Below are 22,706 nucleotides of genomic sequence, written 5' to 3'. Positions count from 1 at the left end.
TCATATTATAAACTTGTATGGGTAATTTGGGAGTACTTACTTGAGCTCGGCTGATCGCATGCACCACACCCTTATCTTGTTTTCAAAACTCTTTTCTTTCTAAACGCTTTTCAAAAATTTCTTTTGAAAACATTGTCCTTTTAAAAATCTTTTTATCTTTCCCTTAGTTAGAGTTCAGACACACCCGAGAGTGTATCCGAATCCCTCAAACCAAGGCTCTGATACCAACTTGTAACATCCCAAAATACGACTAAATTTTTTTTTGTTTTAATAATAATGAAAATCATATGTTGAACGTCATATCACAAAACCCTATGTCAAATATCTCAAACCATAATAAAATGTCGTGATACAACTGTATCAAATCAAACTAAGTATCAAACAATCTCCCAGGACAAGAACTGAAGTTGTAGTGTGTGCGATGCCATCATCCCGAGCTCTTCCCTTTACTTGCGGAAGTACCTGAAACCAAAACTGAAACTATAAGCACGAAGCTTAGTGAGCTCCCCCAAATTACGACATACCATACAAACATATAACACTTACTGGGCCTTGCCCACTGCATCAGACCGAAGTCCGGAAACTGCATCGGACCGAAGTCTGGAACTAACCAGGGCCTTGCCCTCTGCATCGGACCGAAGTCCGGAACTACTGAGGCCTTGCCTCCTGCATCGGACCGAAGTCCGGAACTAACTGCATCGGACCGAAGTCCGAAACTGACTGCATCGAACATAAGTCTGGAACTACTGAACATAGCATAGCATAAACATATCAACTAACACAACAACACATACTGCATACTGCTTCGGGCCATAACCCGGAACACATAACACGTAAACCTGTCTGAGCCACGAAGGCGTCAAACATACTAACTACTACATCAGACCGAGGTCCGGAAACTATTACTAATTGAACAGGCCGGCATTGTGTCCTTAGACCCGTTCCTACTGGAAGGGAACTCACCTCGTAAACTGGCTGCTGAGTGTATGGCTCTGGAACCTATCTGCTGCTGCTCCAGTATCTCCCCGGCTACAATTCCACAAACACACTCAATCAAATACTAATAACTGTATTGGGGTAAAATGACTCTTTTACCCCTGGCCAAAGTCAACTCTCCCGGTCAAAGTCAACTTACAGTTGACCTGACTCGCCGAGTTGGGCCGCCAACTCGTCGAGTCCCTACTCTCACTTCTCAACCCTGTTCGCTGCTACTCGTCGAGTATGGCATCAACTCGAAGAGTTTCCTTTCGATTCTAGAACTCAGGCTATCTGCATCCGACTCACCGAGTTGTATGAACAACTCGACGAGTTGTTCTTGAACTAAGAAGATTGCCTTGGACTCGCCGAGTTGTATGAACAACTCGTCGAGTCCCTCCATTACTAAGTCTGACCCCGGCTCACTGAGTCCATTCCACTACTCACTGGTCCCCACTCAAAATCACTCAAAAGGGGAAAAATCGGGGACTCGCGGCTCGACTCGTCGAGTCCGAAGAACGACTCGCCGAGTCGCATGCATGGAGTTACTATAAACTCGATTCTGCTTGAATCCAGCGCATATAACTTGTAGATATGGGCTCCTTAGGCTCGATTAACACGTAAAGATTCTATCTTTACGTGCCCATAAGCATCCATGAAGATTAAAAGGCTCAAAAAGCATAATAAAGGCTAGATCTAGGGTTCTCATGCAAAGCAACTTCAAAAAGGTAATAGATCAGGGCTCTAGAACTCCTAAATGAACAGATCTAGGGGATATCTCGACCCATCAAGGCATCCATACAACTATAAAGCTTGGAAAATACATTAAACTAGCCTTAGAGGTGTTCCAATGGAGGTTTTAAGCACAAAACAGAATGATTCCGAGAAATACCTCAATGAACTCTGATTTTGACCTTGGATCTTTGCTCTACACCTCTTCTTTTTGGTCTTTTCTTCTTTTTCTTCTTCAAACCTTCAAGAACCACACAAAACACTTTAATCAAACAAGGAATGGTTTAGGGTTGCTCACAGACTCTCTGAGGGTGAAGGAGGCGAGTTTAGGGCACATATCATGGCTTAAATAGTGAGCAAACCCGGGGATTTAGGGTTTCTTCCAGACATGCGGACTCGCCGAGTCCCGAATATGGACTCGTCGAGTCTCCGACTTACACGTGCTCGAAATCCCGTCTCTACTTGACGAGTCGGGCTATAGACTCGCCGAGTCCCTCTGGAAAACTTCAAAATAAATAAACATGAACACAACATACCAGAGACGGGACGTTACACCTAATATATGAAATACCTAGCCTATCTTCTAGCATGCATCTCTAATATCTCAATAATAACTTATAACACAAATAAGTGGTATTCACAAATAAGTAAGGGTATTCCGGGAAATCACCGTTCGGGCTCTGGCTGATTGTACACACAACTCCTTCTCGTTTTTCCCTTAGAAACTTTTGCTCATTTTAGAAAATCATTTCTTTTGAAGAAATTTCTCAAATCCTCAGTTTGAGTCCAGATATACCCTAGGGTGCATCCGAATCCCTCAAACCAAGGCTCTGATACCAACTTGTAACACCGTAATTTTTCAACAAATTTCTTTATTTTTAAATTACAAAAATTCCCATAATACATTTCACAAAAATCCCAATTATCAAGTTAACAAAACACAATTCCATAATTGTTTGATTAATAATCCAGGATCCTCCAAAAGATAACTTCTTATTCTGTGTGTACAATCGAGTCGTCGCCTTCCCGTGATCCTGAGAAGTACCTGAAACACATAACACGGTAAGCATGGAGCTTAGTGAGTTCCCCAAAATACCACACACATCTCATTAGCCACTCGAGGCTATAACTCAAAAAGACCCTCTGGTCAATGTGTCTCAGTGGGACCCTCTGGTCCCACAACTCAGATGGACCCTCGAGTCCCTCAGCTCAGTAACTCAATAATACACAACATACATATCACAAGACAATAAGAAGAATATCTCCACGCACAGATAAACAGGATATCTCAATACACAGTATATGCTCATAATATCAACCTATATACAGATTACTATAACAGAATAAGACACAAAGATAGGATGCACAGTAATACATATCACATTTTAAGCAAACAAGACCCTCCGGTCCATAATGTACTAAGACCCTCCGGTTTATAATGTACAGTGACCCCCCGGTCAATAATATACTAAAACCCTCCGGTCAATTGTGTGAATAAGACCCTCTGGTCATCAACAAGAATAAGACCCTCAGGTCCATAATGTACTAAGACCCTCCGGTCTACAATGTACAGTGACCCTCCGGTCAATAATATACTAAGACCCTCCGGTCAATAGTGTAAATAAGACCCTCTGGTCATCAACAAGAATAAGACCCTCCCGCCACACACAAATTACAACACAGGTAAGTATAGGGAGAAGACTCACCTCAGATGGCGAACAGATCCTATAAATGTTGCTGCTACACTCCGGCTTCTATCACTAAGCCATACCCACAATTAACCCCATTAGGATCCAAGACCAACCTTCACATTATAATGTTTAAACATGGTCCATAAATCACTCAAATCCATTGGGCCCAACCATGGCCCAATTTTCCAAATTAGGCCCAAACCCTCATATAGGCCTTACCCTAAAGCCCATCTAAATATTCTAGTCCATATGACTACTCTTGGATGGCCCACTAATGGCCCAAACACCAAAGCCCAATAGGAAGGCCCAACACAAGGTCCAAGTAAAAATTAGGGTTTTCACATAAAATGATGATTAAGATTAAATGTTTCTCACTTAACCCATTAAGGACTTAACTCATTAAGTCAATCATTCCGCTAGGCTATTCACACCATGAAGTTGGACATAATTCACAATATCAATCTGACAGTCCAAGCACGGGCCCCGGTAATATCCAAATTAACAAACTCAAAATTAGGGTTTTCTAATCCCTAATTAGGGTTTCTAACCCAATCACGAGCCAGCCCAGTCCAATATTAAGTAATTGGGCTAATTAGGGTTCCACTAGGTCAACACCACCCACTGCCACCTCGGGCAGTGGTGGTCGGCGGCGGCTCCCGGCGGCAGCCACCATTTTTAACGGTGGTGGTGATGGTTGTCGCCCCAAACATCATACATACCACCTCACACGTAATAAAAACATGCCCACAGCCACCTCCCGCGGTGGCTGGTGGCGGCCAGTGGCGGCAGAAAAATGACAACGGGTGGCAGCCACCACCCCACGATGGTGGCAGTGGGTTCTCGGCCACAAATGCACACCATCCACACCATACGTACCGGAAATAGCTATAACAATCAAACATAATCACCATTAGCCTTCACTTGGCGTCCGGTGTCGCCGGAAAAAGCAATAGCGGCGCATTCAGCCACCACTTTGGTGGCAGCGACGACCCCGGCTTCACACTCACAGAAAAACAAGGAAGAGAAGAGTAAGAATGGGATGCATGCGAACTAACCATGGGTATCCGGTGACTCACAGTCCACACACGACGGCCCAATGCCTCCTTCCGATTGGCGTAACACCGGCTGGTCTTGGTGTCGCTGGTAGCAAGTTGTTGTGGTGGTTCTTCCATGTCACGGTAGCGGATGGTGGGTGACACAGCAAGTGGCGGCAACCAAGGCAGCTCCATGGAGGTGGCTGAAGATCACTTACAAGGTGGTGGCAGATGGAAAATAGGGTTAGGATTTGGGGAGTAATAAGGCTACGAGTTTGATTCACCGCCCATCCTCACAAGATTGTCATATTGACGTTTTTAACCCCTCCTCGCTTTATTCTTTTCAAATAACATCCAAAATTTACCATATAGCCCCCATCACTCCAAAGTTCTTTCAATTTGAGTCCAAAACTTACCTAACAGCCCCTATTTTCAAAAAATCCTTTCATCATAGGTCCCGAAATTACCAATCAGCCCCTCAAGCCTTCAAATCTTTTCAATTTAAATCCATAGCTTACACGTTTAACCCCCAAGGTCCAAAATTATATCATTTGTTTCCCCATACCAACACCCTACTAAATATTATTTATTTTAGGGATATTATTCATTAATAAACCTTTATCTACGTATTTATTTAATAAATGGGATGTTACATGTTGTCAGTCGTCATAAATCGGAAATCGGGAAACAACACTTAGACGGAGAGAATGATTATACTCCATGTCTCATGTCTATATGATATCTAGAATAGAGAAATATATGATCCCTTATCTAATGGACACGTTTCTGATATGACCAGAGTTCGGCAACGGCTTTTGAAAGTTACGATTGCTGATCAGGTTCCCAAGTCATACGCAATATAGTTATTAGACTTATCCAAGTGGGAGACTATTGTATTAGGTGTCTAAGCCCACAACTATTTTGGTATGTACTTGACCCGATTGTGATCATGGTCCTTTTGGGTTGTATTCACCATAACAACTGATAGGATGAATTAAGGATAAAGAGGTTTAATTATGATTTATTAATATATTATGTGAATACTATATTAAAAGAGAAATCATATTGTTTAATTAATATTAGTCAAGAATTAATTAAGAATTAATTTTGTAGCTAAAAGAGATTAATTAAACTTAGGGGACTAATATTGTAATTATAAGATAATTGCATTTTGGGCTATGGATTCCTATTGGAAAGAGGATTGGACGAAATATATGGGAAGCCCATATGAATTTCGTCCAAGGGATTTCTAAAGGGACTTCATGAGTTGCTTAAGGCCTAAGCAGAGAATTAGGGTTTCCCATGAAAACCCTAGCAGCCACACAAGTATAAAATGACCCCTAGGGCACCCAAAAACATAGCTATGCATTCCTTGGAGTTTCTTGGACGTTTTGGTGCCTCCTCCCTCTCTCTTTGATTATCTTGTTTCTCATGGTGTTTGTGATTCCATTAGAGGTGCAACATTTGAGGCACTAAGCTTTCAGCAGTCAAGATCAAGAAGAATTGAGATTGTTATTGCTACATAACAATCAAGGTAAGATCTAAACTCTATTCTTATGTTAATATCGATTATCACATGCTAGATCTAGGGTTTATGAGCTTTAGATGATTATTGCATGTTCATTAGACAAACTAGATCCAAAGCTTTAGGCTTTGCATGTACACCATAGGATTTATGTAGTGCTCAAACCCCATCAAAAGCAATACCAGGTTGAGTAAGACTCAAAGCTCGAGTACCAATGTCGAGATTGCAGAGATGTGCAGAGTACCTTATGCTTTCGTAGTTGGCTCAATCATGTATGCTATGACATGTACTCGCCCTGATGTGGCCTTCGCTTTGAGCATGGTCAACAAATATCAAGGGAACCCTGGTAGAGCACATTGGACCGCAATGAAGAATATTATCAAGTACCTTCTGAAGACTAAGGAATGGTTTCTTATCCTCGGTGGGAGTGATTACTTGAAAGTACGAGGGTATAGTGACGCTAGTTTTCAGACTGACCGGGATAATTTCCGCTCGCAGTCAGGCTGGGTCTTTACACTATATGGAGGAGCAGTGACTTGGAAAAGTTCCAAGCAGGAGACTGTAGTTGATTCAATGTACGAATCAGAGTATATAGCAGCGATCGAAGCATCAAAGGAGGCAATATGGCTAAAGAACTTCATTAGAGACCTTGGAGTTGTAGCAGCCATAAAGTAGCCTATGGATATTTTTTGCGATAACGAAGGTGCGGTTGCCTTAACCAAGGAACCGAGGGATCATGGCAGATCCAGACATATCGACAGGAAATATCATTTCAGAAGAGAACCCAACAGATCCCCTTACAAAGGGACTGGGTAGGGTTAAGTACTTGATGCACGCTAGGAGCATTGGGCTGAAGTACGATATTAGTTTTAGTGATTAGATAGCCTTAGAAACTTGTAATAGATAAATTGTAATTAACATTTGATGATTAAATAAAGGAGTTTTATTTATAAGTAAAGTTACTATCTTGTGTTAATTGTTTACTATTGTTGCACTTTGCATGTTTTAACTTCCTAAATAATAGTATTATTTAAACCATCCACAGTTGATCATACTTTGGAAGTAGGTATGAAAGAAGACTGTCATGAATTGGCTTGTAGATTGTCTAAGTGTTTAGACATAGCAAAATTTTGCTGCAACGTTCATGAGTGCTCTTGAAATATGATTTGAGTATTAGTTGAAACCTGCACTCACAAGAATCACTTCATGGAATTTAATCACGAGTGATTGTGAGATGATAATATCATATATAAACCTAGATATATGAGTTGTTGTTTACGAGTCGGTTGTGCATTGATAATGCGTAAACGTATCAGTAACTTGATGTTATAAAACGCATTGTTGTGTACGATTTGATGAGTAAATAGTACAAGCATATAATTTGGAGTTTATTTGTTCCTTTTATCCTACGAGGCTAAAAGCAATATCTTAGGCCCCTCGATGATTTGGTTTGACTTATGTGTCAGGCCTGGTCAGGACTAAATTGATGTGTTCAATTAAGTTCTATGTATAACGAATCATAGATTGAGAAACAAACTGTTGGACAATAAGTATGACTATGTTCCATGTAATTGTCCACACGATATCTTGAGAACGGAGGACTATACGTTCCCTTATCTAAAGGACGTGTCATAGTTTGACAACGGCTTTTGAGAGCTACAATTGCTAATCGGATCTTAAAGTCATACTTTCATTTATAGTTATTAGACTTATCCAAGTGGGAGACTATTGGATTAGTGTCTAAGCCCATAACTATATTTGGTATGTACTTGACCCGGTTGTAGCATGGTCCTTTTGGGTTGCCTTCACTGTAGCAACTTGACTAGATGAATAATAGAGAAAGAGGTTATTATGGTTTATTAATATATTATAAGAATAATATATTAAAGGAGAAATTATATTAATTAATTAATATTGGTCAAAAATTAATTTAGAATTAATTTTGTAGTCAAAAGATGTTAAATGAATTAAGGGGACTGAACTTGTAATTATTGGATAATTGCAATGTGGACTGAGGAAACCCTAAAGATAAGGAATGGACAAAATCCTTATGGATAGCCCATAAGATTTCGTCCAAGGGCTTGTTCTGGAATGTTCTTGTGGGCTGCTTATAGCCTAAGCAACCGGATGAGGACTTTGACTGAAACTCTAATTCCTCACCTATATAAAGGGCCCCTACGCTTCTTGGTTTCGGCTACCACAACCTTAGGAAGAGTTCAAGAGCCGAAATTACCTTCCCCCCCCCCCCTCTCTCTCTCTCTTGAATATTCTCCAACTTGTTTTGGTGTTTGTGATCTATTAGAGACACGACATTTGAGGTGCTAAGGATCACAAAAGCTCAAGATCTTTAAGAAACAATCAAGGTGACATTCTTACTAGTTTATTTATGTTGATTTTAAGTTTTGTTGTATGCTAGATTAGGGTTTGCAAGTCTTGGACAATTGTTGCATGTACAAATAGAAAAACTAGATCCAAGCATTAGGGTTTGCATAAACAGCACATGAATGTTGTTTTGCTCATAACCCAACACAAACATGACACAAATGATCACCATAGTATTATTTTCATAATTAAGGACCAATCAAAATTCATTGCATTGATGACAAAAAGAAAAAGGATATTTTTCTTGTCTTGCGTAGGTAAATCATTGCAAACTTGTAGCCAACCATGCACATTTTTATTTATAATACGTGCAACACACACACACACAAAAATCACCATCTACACAGGTTTTACTCATAGTTTTGTTAATGGCTTTTGTATTATTTAAAACGCTATCAATTGAAATTGAAAATAGAATTGTCTAACTTATATTCCACAAAAAGGTCTAGTATAATTTTTCTTAAATTCATACGTATATATGGATAATCTAATAATTTAATTGTATTGGTCCGCTTCATCATTAACCAATATTCGTTGTGGAGCCAATGCGCGATAATAACTAAGAAGGAATTGACATTTCCATAGGGGAAATCTTGTAACGTCTTATTTTTCAAACCAAAATTTTTATTTTTCAAATATAAATCAATATCCAAAACCATGTTTCATAAAAATCTCAAGCACCAAAAGGTTGAAATCAAGATAAACTAGTAAAATGTATTGGAAATTGTGGAAGCCAAAAATCATAATATATAGAAGATGCGTATGCATCACAGTCAAGCTGGAGTCTTCCACTGCCAGAACCACAACCTGAAAAATATATAATAAACAATTGTAAGCATAAAGTTTAATGAGTTCTCCAAAATATCTCATACCCACAATAATAATTATACATGTCAATAATTAGCCTATGGGCTTTCGTCGTCATCCCCATACATGTTTAGCTCACTGTGTCGTTCTTGTTATCATTCTACAGGAATGTTTAGCTTATGACTCCATGTCATTCTTGTTATCATCCCTACAGTTATGTTTAGCTCACGACTCCATGTCGGTCCTCCTGTCATCCCAATAAAGCATATAAGAATACGAGTAAACAAGCAAGACCTTACCGGTCTAGCTAGGCATACAATCCTATCATAGCATTACACAAGCATCCAACACCCAAAGGACCCAATCATAGCATAAGTAATATAGTGAGAAGACTCGCCTAGATTAAAGAGTTGAATCCCAACTACTTAAAGTCCCAAAGAATCAGCTACACGAACCGCCTAAAATAATAAGAGGCTAAAAGTCTAAAGCTCAAAACCTCCAGTTTGACCAAAAGCCAAATGGGTCAAAAGTCAATGGTCAACTGTTGAGCACATCGTAACCAAGACTGTGTCGCGCCGAGAAACACAAACCAACAAAATAGTCAGGAAAACCTAGAAGTCACGTCGTGACCTCTAGTCAGTCGTGCCGTAAAATCCGGCCAAAATTCTATTTTCCATTACACACTTAATCCCTTTAGACCAAGGCTCGCAACTTTCCAGATCATTTCAAAATAGACTTAATGGATAAAGTTTCCAACTTTATCCATTTGCATGTCTCAAACACACCTTTCTGTAACCTAGGTCTAAAATGAGACCCAAAATGCCACTAAAAACATGCATGGACCGACAGCAAGATAGAAACCTCTCTTTTTTACCCTCATGGGTTCAAAAGTCAACAAGACGCAACCTTGAACCTGAAGTTTTCCAAACACCAACTAAATATCAACTTAGGGACCAAAATATGCTTAAAAAACTAGATCTATAAAGATGAATGCATAAAGCTTGGAACTTGAGGGAATACAAACGTCTAGAATACGCTTAGAAGGTTGAAATGCTTATGGATCTAACTTCTTGACAACACCAATCTCTTGCTTCTTCCTCAAGCTTCACCAAAATGCCTTAACAACACCAAAAAGGGATGAAAGGGGCTAGGGTTTCAAGGTTAAGGTTCTATGAAGATGGAGTCTGCCAAATGAGGCAAACCCTACGAGTTAGTGTCTTTAAATAGGGTCCAAATGCTGAGAATTAGGGTTTCTCATCTCATTAAGGTTGCGTCGTATCGAAGACCATGTCACGTCGTCACATTCATTAAAGGTAGCGTCGCGATCAGCACAAGGTCGCGCTGAGCATCCATCAAACCCTTGAAACTTATAAATTCCAATTTAATACTTAATAACATTCCTGGAAATCGAATGTTACAATTCCAAATGTTATAAGTAAGTGAAGCAAGATGATTGTAGTTTGCAAAGCCTACATTAATTATTTCAGATTTCGCTTTGGCCTAAAGACTAACCGCATCGCGTCTCAGAGTGGTACGACTTACATGTTACAACAAGATATTGCATTTAAAGTTTCAATTTGATTATTTATGTAAGCAGTCGGTTGCCAAAAAGGTCGAATGGAAGTGCTTCTTGGATGACAAGTTTGACAAATGCTTCTCGTACTGCATCATTATTGTAAATAAATAAATGTCCGTTTTGATAGTAGTTTGTGGTGAATTTGTATTGCCTTCTTTGATCACTTTGCATGAAGTATCTTTATAACTTGTCAGAGTAGTATTTACGAGGCGGCATAAAACCACCAACATCGTTTGCACCAATCCTTCTTCATTAAGTCATTCATAATGAAATAGTCAAAATAAGAGCAAACATTTGGGTCTAGATTTGTCAGTTTAATTCCCCTTATATCATCGTTCGTATAGTTTCTTAAAGTTGTTCCTGTACCGACGGAAGTGGAAGCAAAAGTTTGTGAGGATGCCATTTTTAGCTTTGTAATTTCAGGAAAAGATGTCGGGATTGCGAAAAACATCGAGAATAGGCATCCTTTTTTTGCACGGGTGGAATCAAATGAATCAACGTAATACTAATAATAGAGGGGTAATATATATATGGTCTTTATAGTCTTAACTAGAAAATGTCTAAAGTAGTCGGGTTCCCGGAAGGTGCTGTTTTTTAACGTGCACAAAAGAAGCAGAAAAAAATCAGGTTTTCTGGTTAAAAACCCGGTTTTCAATAAACCCGTCGTCAAGATTTTCGAAAACCATCGGTTCAATTATAAACAGACCTGTCATGCAAATAAACCATTCGGGACATTAATTTTGGCTTTTGAAAAAACCGTTTCCGATGTGATCGTATATTCGACTTGGGTGAACCACTATGCATAGGCGTGTTTGTTCTCTTTATTAATCCTTAAATGTCATGTTAACACATTTATTTGTTTCATAAGTGATTAAGATATTATATCGACACTCAACTTTGTGATATTTTTACAGTGTATTTTTGTGTTGCGTTAAAGTTTTAGATAGTTTCATAGGTACCTTTCCTCAATGGTGCCTATGAAACCACAATAAAAAAACATAACAAAATCGGTTATTTTGGAACTAGAAACCAAACTTTTTCGATTGGTTCCGGTTTTAGGCAAACCCAAAATGATTTTTTGTTAAAAAAAATAACATATTTTTTACTATTTGTAAAATTTCGAGTTGGTTGATATGAGTTTGATAGACCTAAAATGATCTGAAGGCGATTGTTGTAGATGACAATTAATGGTATTCTCCACCACAAATGTGCTCAATTTATAATTAAACAATATCTATAGGAACTTGAATAAAACACAAGGATGATTTTGTCATAAAAATTTAGCAAAACGTGAAGATTTTGAGATGGTTTGAATACAGGTCATGAAAATGATTGGGTGCCAAAGAAGAATAGTGGCATAAGTCGGATGGTTTAAAAGTACATTGACATGGTGTTTACCAAAAAGAACTGTAATCTTAGTATGACAAAACTGAATAGCATATCGTTAGTTTATAATGTAAAATATTAAAACAGACCTTTAAATTTTATATAGTGTTAAAAATTAATTTTTCTTGGAAGAACACAATTGAAAGAGAAAGAGATAGAGCATACCTGAAAGAAATTCTCCTCTTTCTCCGCATTGAAGACCCAACTGCGAAGCAAGTTTCACACAACCATGGAAAAAGAGCAAGCAACAGGAAAGCATTATACAAAGTCTTTTTTTTTTTTTTACATTTTTTCAAACTCTTTAATTATCTACATTATGTCACACACACACAACAAGCCAGAAGTCTTAAAAGATAAATTAAAAAAAAAAAAAAAAAAAAAAAAAAAAAAAAAAAACTTGAAAATAAACCTAATAAAAGGGTAGTTTTCCCCGTCTTTTTCCCTATGATGAGTTTCTGTCTTGTAAGTTAGATCTAATGATTAACCAGATAATGAAACCAGCACTGTCTTTATACATATTTCCAGCCTCCTCAAGTTGCTAGAGGGGGAAACTCCTCTTCATTCTTGAGGAACAGGTTCTCGGCTTGACCACTGAAGACATGCAAATAAAACACAATATAAAAAACGAAAAAACAAAATCAAACACGTAAGAGTAATTTAATTTACCTTCCCTGACTCCGACCACATGAAACATATTTAGGAGGGGGAGCCTGTGACTGTGAGCCAGAAGTACTTTCTTCTGGATTAGTAGCATTAGCACCAAAAGCTCCAAACACAAGTTTCCTTTGTGAGTACATCACCTGCTTCAGTTTCCCACGATGACTCTGCTCTTGCTGACGGTTACGTGCTCCTGGTCTCCAACCCCTTCGCGATCCTGCTCCTCCTCTGGAGATGTTCTGCAAAAACCCATTTATTGTCAGATAAATGGGTTCAAGCAGTCTGGTCCAGTCCGGTCCAAACTGGACCGGACTGAACCATAACGAAAACAGGAAAATGAATATACATATAGCATACCGTGGCAGGGATGTACGACCCGGTTCCACGAACCGTGTTTCTTTCTTCCAACCGGAACTGTTGACCGGTTTGCCTGGAGGTTTGACCATTTTGATACACCACACTATTTGAGTTCACCTGAGGAGATGGCGGTGAACTCCAACGGAACCATGAAGACCAAAAATATCGAGCAGGAGCAGCTGCCTCCTCATATTGCTGCTGAACCACATGGCCCATAAGTAGAGAACCATTTAAACCATTACCATGGTGAAATTGACCGTATAGCAGATTCCGTATACTACTTTCATAGTCTCCGGTGAGATCCGCAAACGGATTCAAACTTTCCATTTCACCAAATCCACCAATCACATCCGGATTTCGTAAATCATGTGCCACGTCATCGTGACCACCGCCACCTTTCACCATTTTGGCAGTAGTTCTCGGACTAAGATCTTGAAATACATCAAGATCGCTTGCTTCACCAGACCCCACATACGACACATCATCAAGATCATCATATGAAAGCTTTGAGTCCACGTCATCAATGTATTCGGTTTCGCTATAGGATGACAGTGATAAAGTATCAAACGTTAGTGGAACATCCGGAATACACTTTGGTTTGTGCCTTTGCAAGGTGTTTGCAAAAAACTTCTTGATTCCATCTCCAATATTCTCATTCTGTAGTTCAAGAACCTCACGGAGTGTGCTCGCACCGTATCTAAACGCACTCAAGATGCGGTAAGAATTTGCTGCAACAAAACAAAATGTTTTTATCATGAAAGTTGATAGAACAAGAGAGGAGATATCATGCATGGAAAACACAAAATGAAGTTAATTGAGCGACAAATCTAGAGATATATGACCTAGAAAAACACCGTCAAGTAAGATCTACTAAAAGGGGCCGTTTGGTTCACAAAATGTTTTAGAAGGATTTGAAATTTAAAAGAATTCAAATCTTGCCACAAAGTTTGGATGTTAAAAAAAATGAAATGGATTTGGAATGTTAATAATGACATACAACACAATTAACCTTTATTGATTATTATATAAATACATATCTATTTATTTAAATTTTACATAATAATATTTGATTATTATTACCAATCAAAATAATAATTAACAGTTTACCTTTGTGGTTTAACCATATCAAGTTATTAAGTCAGTTTAGTAATTAAGGATATGGAAGTTAAATTCCTCCTTATGTTATTTTAGGAATGATATAATCAATCAGATAGAAAAAACTATTGAAGAAATCCAATTCCATTACTTGATGGAATCCCACTTTCAATTCCTTTGGAATCTACCAGGATCAACGACTAATCAAACGGTGACCTAAATGCACATGATGAGTTAGTTACCTTGTTGAACGCTGCGGCCAAGATTGTTAGTTTCCTTTAATGGATCAATTATATTAAGATGCTTCCACATGAAATTTGACACATTTGATGTGGATTCATTAGAACACAACATGAACGTTTCCATACAAGTATTCAAGAAAGCATCGCTGAGGAAAGCACCAGTCCTTTCGTTTAAAGGGTACTCAACTGAATAAAACAAGAGTTGATTAGAATCAGAAACCAAGTATATTAATTACACAAGAAACCTCACAAATAACTTATTTCATACCAACTATGTTTAGAAGTGAAGATTTCTTAACCACACCATTCAAACTGATACAATAGTTATCCCAGTCAAATTTGCCATAATAGTCCAAGAACCTGAAAAGAGCCTAAAACCGAGCAATAAAAGAAATCGTTAGTTAGATGATACAGACATAAATCTTGGTTATAAATCCGAGTTTTTTCACAAGGTTACAAGAGATTAATTACCATTAACGGGTTGGTTATAGATGCACCAAAGGCATGAAATATGTAGAGAACCAAAGCTGCCAATGCATATGTCGATAGTAAACCATAAGTAGCACCGAGTACACGACTTTCATAATAACACCATGTTTTTATTAGAATGATACTCCGTTTGAAAAGATGATCCTTGCCAATTTGGCGATCCACCTGTATCAAACAAAGTAACAAAAATCAAATCAAATGGTAAGTCATTTTTATGAAATATCTATTGAGTTTATATATTTGTAACCACCACGCTACGTAATCGTCTCCTGCATGCATGCCATGAATGATGTGTATACATACATACATACATACATACATACATACATACATATGTATATGTATATGTATATGTATATGTATATGTATATGTATATGTATATGTATATGTATATGTATATGTATATGTATATGTATATGTATATGTATATGTATATGTATACGTATGAAAGGTGATCACACCTGCTCAAGAAAACAAAGTGTAGAAAGTCCACCCAATTGATTAAACGATATGTCTATAACAATGCCTGAAACAATGCATTTCACAAGTTTAACCTGCCACGCGAAACATTACAACATTATTAATCCTGTTGTTGAAAAATCGTATACCATATTAAGTAATATACGTAGATTATAAATGGATTGATTTTATTTAGTTGGCATAAAATGCTAGCGCAAAAAAATAATAATAATAAGAGCCACAAATTTAACCTCCGCATCAATGTATGTGACATCTTTTACTTCGAATTCATTGTTTCCATTGTGTTCTTCAGCCTGAAGGAGATGAAGAACATCCCGAGGCAAAGTATATCCCCTATCAGGAGCACCAATGGCTGTAAAATCAATATCTCCATCAGGGAGATAAGTCTTGAGTGGCACTGAACCATAGGTGAAGACCTACAACAAGTTAAACATTTGATCAATCTTTTAAACTCGAATGAAGAAACAAGCAATGGTTAACAACTTAGCAAGAAACTTATTAAAAGGTAATGTAGCAAAAAATGACAAAAAGGTAAACATGTTTAAATATTTGACCATATGATATGTCATAAAAAGAAAACAAATCACAATCAGTGCTCAAAAGTTCCCAAGCATGCAACTTCTATGTATGTTCATATTGAGATTTATTTATAATCAACAAAAAAAAAATATGAATATCGATCATTTGTCTTTATGTTCTTTATACTTCTAGCTTTCTTTTGTTATATAAAGTAACCATCTTTATGTGTTATTCTTGTTTGCATAAAGAGCAGAAGTCATGATCTTCTTATTGAGCGACAGTTAAAAATTTACAGTTTCTCATTTCATATAGTATATTGCTATTTGACACGTTTTGCCGAAATAAGATTTTATAAAAGAGCAGTTTCTTCATTGCTCCTCAACATCTCCAAAAAGATAAAAAATCTTTTATATGTTGAAAGTAAGATTAAGTTTTTCAACCCTAATCCCGACATTGATGGTTAAAACGAAACATTAGATTGGTAACCCATATGCATAATCTACACACACACACACACAAAAAAAAAAAAAAAAAAAAAAAAAAAAAAAAAAAAGAACATTCAGCTCACCGATGATGGATGAAACTGCAATAAATATAATCAATAGTAAAAAGTCAATTGGCAGATGGGATGAAGGTTTAAACTTTAATGTCTTCATCTTTTACCAAATTCATTAACTCCCATCCGAACAATCAACAAAATTCCAAATTTTTGTGTTCCAGATTATTTCGAACACGGCAATGGCATCACACCGCTCAGATTCAACTTCAAGAAATTCAATAGCAACTTTTCCACCGTGATTTATAATCAATAGCAATCATCAAGAAAATGAACCGACAATTAGCGATTAACAAGATCATGAACAAAAATTACCCAAATTTTGTAAAAGTTCCAATTTTGGTCAATTGGGAGTAGTATAAGTAAAATCGGGTGTAAGAATCAAACCCTAGTTTACAAATCAAACATGTCGACGAACTCGATTGAAGAATTGGAAGAATCAAATAAAAACCACACCCCATTCTGTTTAAAAAAACAATTGATTTGGATAATAATATAAGCAGATAAATTAAAATAAAATTAAAATGATTTTAGAAAAAAGTTGACACAATCCAACACCCATATCCGAATCCGACCCGGACCAAGACGAGACCCGAGATATGAGCAACCCCTACGCATGCAAAATGTTAGAAGTTTTATTGAAATGAAATAAACCTCAACTCCGAGTGAAGTTCTGAAGAGCTTCTGCATGTATTCGATCACGTCCTTCCTCTTATCTTCGGAATCCAAAGTAGGGTACACACAATTCAACACTTCAAGAATCGGGTCTTCACCTGCGACCCATTTCTCGTTGGGAATCGCTTCGGGATCGGGGGTAGGCACTGGTTGTGCCAACGCCGGTGGCGGAGTGAAATGCACTTTGGCCATTACCAGATAACCGAAGAGAATAAAAGTTACAGAATTATTTATAGTTTATAATTGTATATGTATCTTGATCTGTATCCAACGCTAATCCTTCTAGAAAACAATCCAATTTACATCGAATAAGGGTTTCTGAAGGTGATATACAACATACCTATATAGAAAGAAAGGGGAAAATTGGGGAAAAACTTGGAAATTTGTGAAAAAAAAGGTTTATCAATGCTTCTATATATGAAATGAAACTTCTCTGTAATTCGTATTATCAGGGAAAAAGAACCTCAATCCAAAAGGCTCCTCCTCCCTCTTGTTTTCTATTTTCGTCTGTTTCTCTTACATATATATGACTGTGTATCTATAGGTTTTTTCTTGCCTCATTATGTAGATATATATGGTTTGTGGAGCGACCCCCGACACTGCACCGGAAGCTAGAGGTGGCTTTGTACAAATTTTTATTTTTCACCTTTACCCCCTCATTTTTTAAAGTGTTCTTTAAACAGTCCTTATATTTAGAGCTACCAAATGTAGCTAGGTTCACTGTTTGGATACAATTAGACAATTTAGATTGGATTGTATGGATGGTCTTCTTCGGATTTTTGGAATGCTTTGGACAAAACCGAATTAATACTTTTGATTATGGATTGATTTAGTTACTAAAATGAGAAAGGAATAGTCCAAAATGAAAATCAATTTTTATTTTTAATTGTACAAATGAAAAAAAAAACTTACTTTTAAAACTCACAAATATACGTAAGAATAGTGGGTGTGGGTACATAACATGCCTTTGTTGCCGATGTGGATGAGCCAAAAAGCCGTGGTAATGGCCGGAATACCGCCACACTCTCCCATTAAGATAAGCGACGTTGTAAAGCCAACGGAGAGCAACAATCGTTCTTCTCTCTTCCTTCCTCTATTTTTCTAATTATTTTCCTTTTTTGGCCTTTCAACGGCGTTTTTATGTAGGAACATCATTCCTCTTTCTTCCCGACGCCGTTTTCTTCTTTCTTCCTTCTTCCTTCTGACATGGCCTTTAACGATGTTCTACCATATCAAGTAGTCTAGCAAAGATTTTACTAAACTATCTTAATTCTAAACACTTGTTACGATCGGTAACCTTTTCAATTACTCACAAGTGGTTTTTTTTTCGTTGAATTTAAGTATTAGACCAAAATCTTTTGTTTCTTAATAGTCAAAGTACGAACATGACATGATAAAATCTTACTGATGATTCATACAAATCGTAATGCAATGAATAATACATGATTTGAATGCAACTAATCGTGTTATAAAAGTTATGTTTTGCAAACATTTTCTTGTGTCTCATTTGATATGAATGGTGGTATAATCAGTTTCTTTTTACTAAGAATAATCTGCTATTTGAATATGAAAAGAAATATATTGATGGTAGATTGTTTAAAATAATAAATTCAACGTCTCAATATAACCGTATCAGGAGTTTGATTATTTGTTAACTCCTCTTAAGGATATCAAATGTTCATTCCACATCTTTCCAAGCTGCTTCTTGGGTTGTCATAAAACTTTATTCTTTTTTCATCGTTTGACATGTGAATGATTTGATAAAGATAGATAAGTTGAGATATATTTCATTAGTAAGATGGTACCCACGCTTATATGTTATTCCATTTACCGGAAACGCCACAATGTGTGACTTTCCAATAGAGATGTCGTTGAATATTGGTAATTGGTCAAGAACATTGATGTCATTGTTTGCTCATGTGAGGTCAAAGAATGCATGTCATATCCAAATATCGTAGAACACGCTTGCATGTAGAATTATCATCAGCTCTTTGTGATCATATCACATGTATTGATCGCATCATGCGCTAGGGTACAATGCCCACGTCCAATGAATGCAATTAATGTTACCTAGCATTCCAAGGAACTCATGTTTTTTTTCATTTGCGTGTACAATCGGTGGACATCATTGATCGTAGGTTTGCACAAATAGTGGTCGTCGTAAACCAAAATCACAACTATAGTGAATGTGTAAACACTTTCTCGTGTTGTCCGCTCAAACATCCTTCAATACTCATCCTATGAGTCCATTCCCTTGTGGTATGCTAATTGACGAATTGTGACAGTGTATTTTTGTATCGGAGAAAAACTTATATACCTATCGCATCTTATTTTTCACAAATATGGAAAACAACCTTGCAAGTCATCAATAATATGTAGAAAATAACCATTTTCTTATTCGGAACCGTCGTCTAAACTTTTCGGAGTACACGACGTCATCAGCAAAATAGTATTCTACAAGACGAGTATATCCAACTTCATGATTTCTTTTTAAATGACATTTTATCGTTCTAAAACGTGAACTTTAAAATTCTTGTTCTTGATAATACACAATTATTTTTGTCATAACTTTCTAAACATTGTCTCCCGTAATGCTAATGTATCCGACGAAGTAGACAATAATATGATGTCATTGTGGATGAATTAGAAGGTGGTGTGAGATTAATAGTTAAAAATGTTTATATTTAGAGTGGTAAAATGTTATTAAATTTAAAAAAAAATGATTGTGGAAGAGAGAGAGAAAGAGAGAGAGAGAGAGAGAGAGAGAGAGGGGGGGGGGGAGGGAGAGTTGATCTATATGCACTCACAGTGACTCCCCTCGGGCTCACCACACCCGATGGTACGATGTTCATGTAGAGTGAAATGTATCAAATCATCCTATCGCACCATACGGTGGGGTACTCCTTTAGGCCTAAGAGAAACAATTGCAACATTAACTTCCTAGCTTGGCCATTCATATTAGTGCTCTTTCATATGCTGGTTTATAAGTCACTAGACGAGTTCTTAGAAGTTGGTCAAGAAAATATGTTATGAATGAACGGATAGTGTAGAATGTGTTCATAAGTAAAGATCAAGGGCCTATGAAAGAACTTTAAAACATTAAGGGTTGCTTCAAAGACTTCCAACAGTTTAAGGTCTCAAATGAACATATATCGTATATGTGGCATTTACAGGTGAAATAAATTATAAAATATTAAATAACTAAAGAACAGAAAATGATGGTTGGTGATGACGACATGGTTTCGTATTACTCCTCTATTTCAATGTGCTTTATACGTTACATCGCCACCGTTTGTAATTTTCAGGACTAACTTTGGTCAAAAATCAGTAGCGTCAAAATTTGATTTACTATTCCATTTAATGGGTTAAAAACATATTTAACAATACATTTTAGATTAAACAGTTAATAACCCCGATTCTATAACAGATAATATGTGATAGTAATAAGATGGATGCGGTTGTAAGTTCCTTAGTTTACTTTATTTTTTTATATTTTTTATTTTAATATATCTTTATATAATTATAAAATATTTTAACTCGTGTTCACTCATTGGTTATGCTTTTATCATGTTCTTTATATCAACATGTTTGATATATTATCATCATAAAATAATAATAAATGTTGTTGAAAAACTTGCAAATTACCTAAAATGAAAACAAACCAAAAATATTATTATTGCTATTATTTGTATTTAATTCGTTCAAATTTTATTGACTTTCTTTCAAAAGTCAACTTCATATATATTTGTCATAATTTCACTTTAACCTCATGTACAATTGTACATAACCACAATTATGTCGTTTAGGAGTCTTTATTCTGATGGGCATAGGGTAACAGCAAATACAAGTATAAAACAGGAAATTATTATTTTGTTGTTTGAATTTTTGTTGTCAAATAATACACGTTTAATTTAACATGTAATTTAATATAATAAAGTATGATATTTTGTTGTGGATTGTATTTAAATGTAAGTTTATATATTTTACTCACTAGTTGTGGGACTCATGTATTATATGGGTTAATTTTAAAAAAAGCTAAATATAAATGTCAAAATATTTAAAATTTTGAATTTATAAGAAAGAAATAATGAATTATTATAATGAAAATGTTTTTATTTTTTTAAATTTAAATAAATAAAAGAAACTAATAAACTTTAATTTTGAAAATTTTAAAATTAAAAAAGTAAGTTCATTAATGAAATTGATATCAATGTATTATTATATTTATTGCAACTATTACATTAAAATATCATTTGAAATTTAATAAAATAAATAACTCATAAAATGACATGTGTACAAAAAAAATAATTCAAAATAACTACAAAATGACATTTAGCAAATTGAATAAGAGTGTGACAAGTGACCAAAAAACATTCATTTATTAGACTATTAGGTATGGACAACTTGAAGTGGTGTTATAACAAGAAGCAACAAGAAGAGGGATGGTGTTCATAGTGTTATAACACCGGTTAAGAAGAGAGAGAGAGAGAGAGAGAGAGAGAGAGAGAGAGAGAGAGAGAGAAAATTTGTGCAGCCAATAGAAGATCACGTTTCATCTAGTCATGGTCACAACAAGAAGCAACACAACTAGATACAACAAGAAGGGGGTGATGTTCATATTGTTATGACTAGGTTATGAGGTATCACATCAACAATAATAGCATTTCTCGCTGCCCATATCATATGCTAGTAGACCTGGCAATGGGGCGGGTTTGGAGCGAATCGACCTTGATCCAAACTCTTTTAACAAATTTTAAAATCCAATCCAAACCCACTCCGTAACCCGCAGGGTTTTTGATTATCAAACCCATACCCTTATCCACCGAATCAACAGATATCCAAACCCGCCCTGTAACCCGTAAGTTTTTTGAATAATCAAACACATTTTACTTAAATCATAAAATCACATTTATTAAATAAAACTAAGTTTTGATTTAGAAAACACATTATGTACTCGAGGACTTTCTATTGGAATTAAAATCATTATTTTAGTTACTTCCAATTGATTTTTGATCGTTGATTGCATTGATAGAGAATAGCAATTACAAACTTTCTTCCGGTTGATAAATGACCTTATTGATTTATAAATGAAATTGGTGATTACATGATGAAATATAAATGAAATGGAATCATGACTCTTGGGAGAAGACTGGAAGTCTAGAAGGTGAGTCCTCGAGTCCTATATAAAAACAATTTAGTCTTTGGCCTTTTCTCTTTGGACTTCTTATTGGAATTTAATGCAAAATATAAATTTAGGCAATATAAAATATAAATTTATATTTCTAAAATTTATATGGGGCGGGTTATAAACGGAGCGGATCGGTGATGATCCATACCCGGCCCTTTTAATAAAAGGGTTAGCAGGTACGGGTCGTTAACGGGTAAACGGATCAAAAACTATGCTCCAAACCCATATAATTGTTAAGGGTTTGGATCGGATCAAGGTCAAAACCCGCTCCATTGTCAGGCCTATATGCTAGGGGTGTGTATGGGGCGGTTATGGTTTGGTGGTGTGTATGGGGTGGTT

The 22,706-nt window shown here is 36.4% G+C and overlaps 1 protein-coding gene across 1 annotated transcript; it reads right to left on the bottom strand.

Moving 5' to 3' along the window:
• Positions 1-12,638: 12,638 nt before the first annotated feature.
• LOC145075412 (uncharacterized) lies at positions 12,639-17,371 on the bottom strand. The gene is made up of 9 exons (XM_079021669.1): positions 17,159-17,371; positions 15,660-15,845; positions 15,411-15,503; positions 14,931-15,113; positions 14,728-14,830; positions 14,460-14,645; positions 13,123-13,850; positions 12,775-13,004; positions 12,639-12,699 (listed from the first exon to the last, which is right to left on the bottom strand). The coding sequence occupies exons 1-9, from the start codon at positions 17,369-17,371 to the stop codon at positions 12,639-12,641; spliced, it is 1,983 nt and encodes a 660-aa protein (XP_078877795.1).
• Positions 17,372-22,706: the final 5,335 nt, after the last annotated feature.

The sequence above is a fragment of the Lactuca serriola genome, chromosome 9, assembly GCF_051521515.1.
Source record: "Lactuca serriola cultivar US96UC23 chromosome 9, Lser_US96UC23_V15, whole genome shotgun sequence".
Classification (NCBI taxonomy): domain Eukaryota; kingdom Viridiplantae; phylum Streptophyta; class Magnoliopsida; order Asterales; family Asteraceae; genus Lactuca; species Lactuca serriola.
The sequence above is the reverse complement of the archived record's forward strand: the minus strand, read 5'-3'. Positions and strand labels throughout refer to the sequence as shown.

What these genes read in the sequence shown, in the direction of transcription:
- LOC145075412 (XM_079021669.1), bottom strand. Translation starts at nt 17,371, where the DNA reads ATGGCCAAAGTGCATTTCACTCCGCCACCGGCGTTGGCACAACCAGTG. An exon ending in GAACTTCACTCGGAGTTGAG is followed by an intron (nt 15,846 to 17,158) that starts GTTTATTTCATT and finishes AACTTGTTGTAG; the next exon opens with GTCTTCACCTATGGTTCAGT. An exon ending in TGTGGTCGGAGTCAGGGAAG is followed by an intron (nt 12,700 to 12,774) that starts GTAAATTAAATT and finishes GCATGTCTTCAG; the next exon opens with TGGTCAAGCCGAGAACCTGT.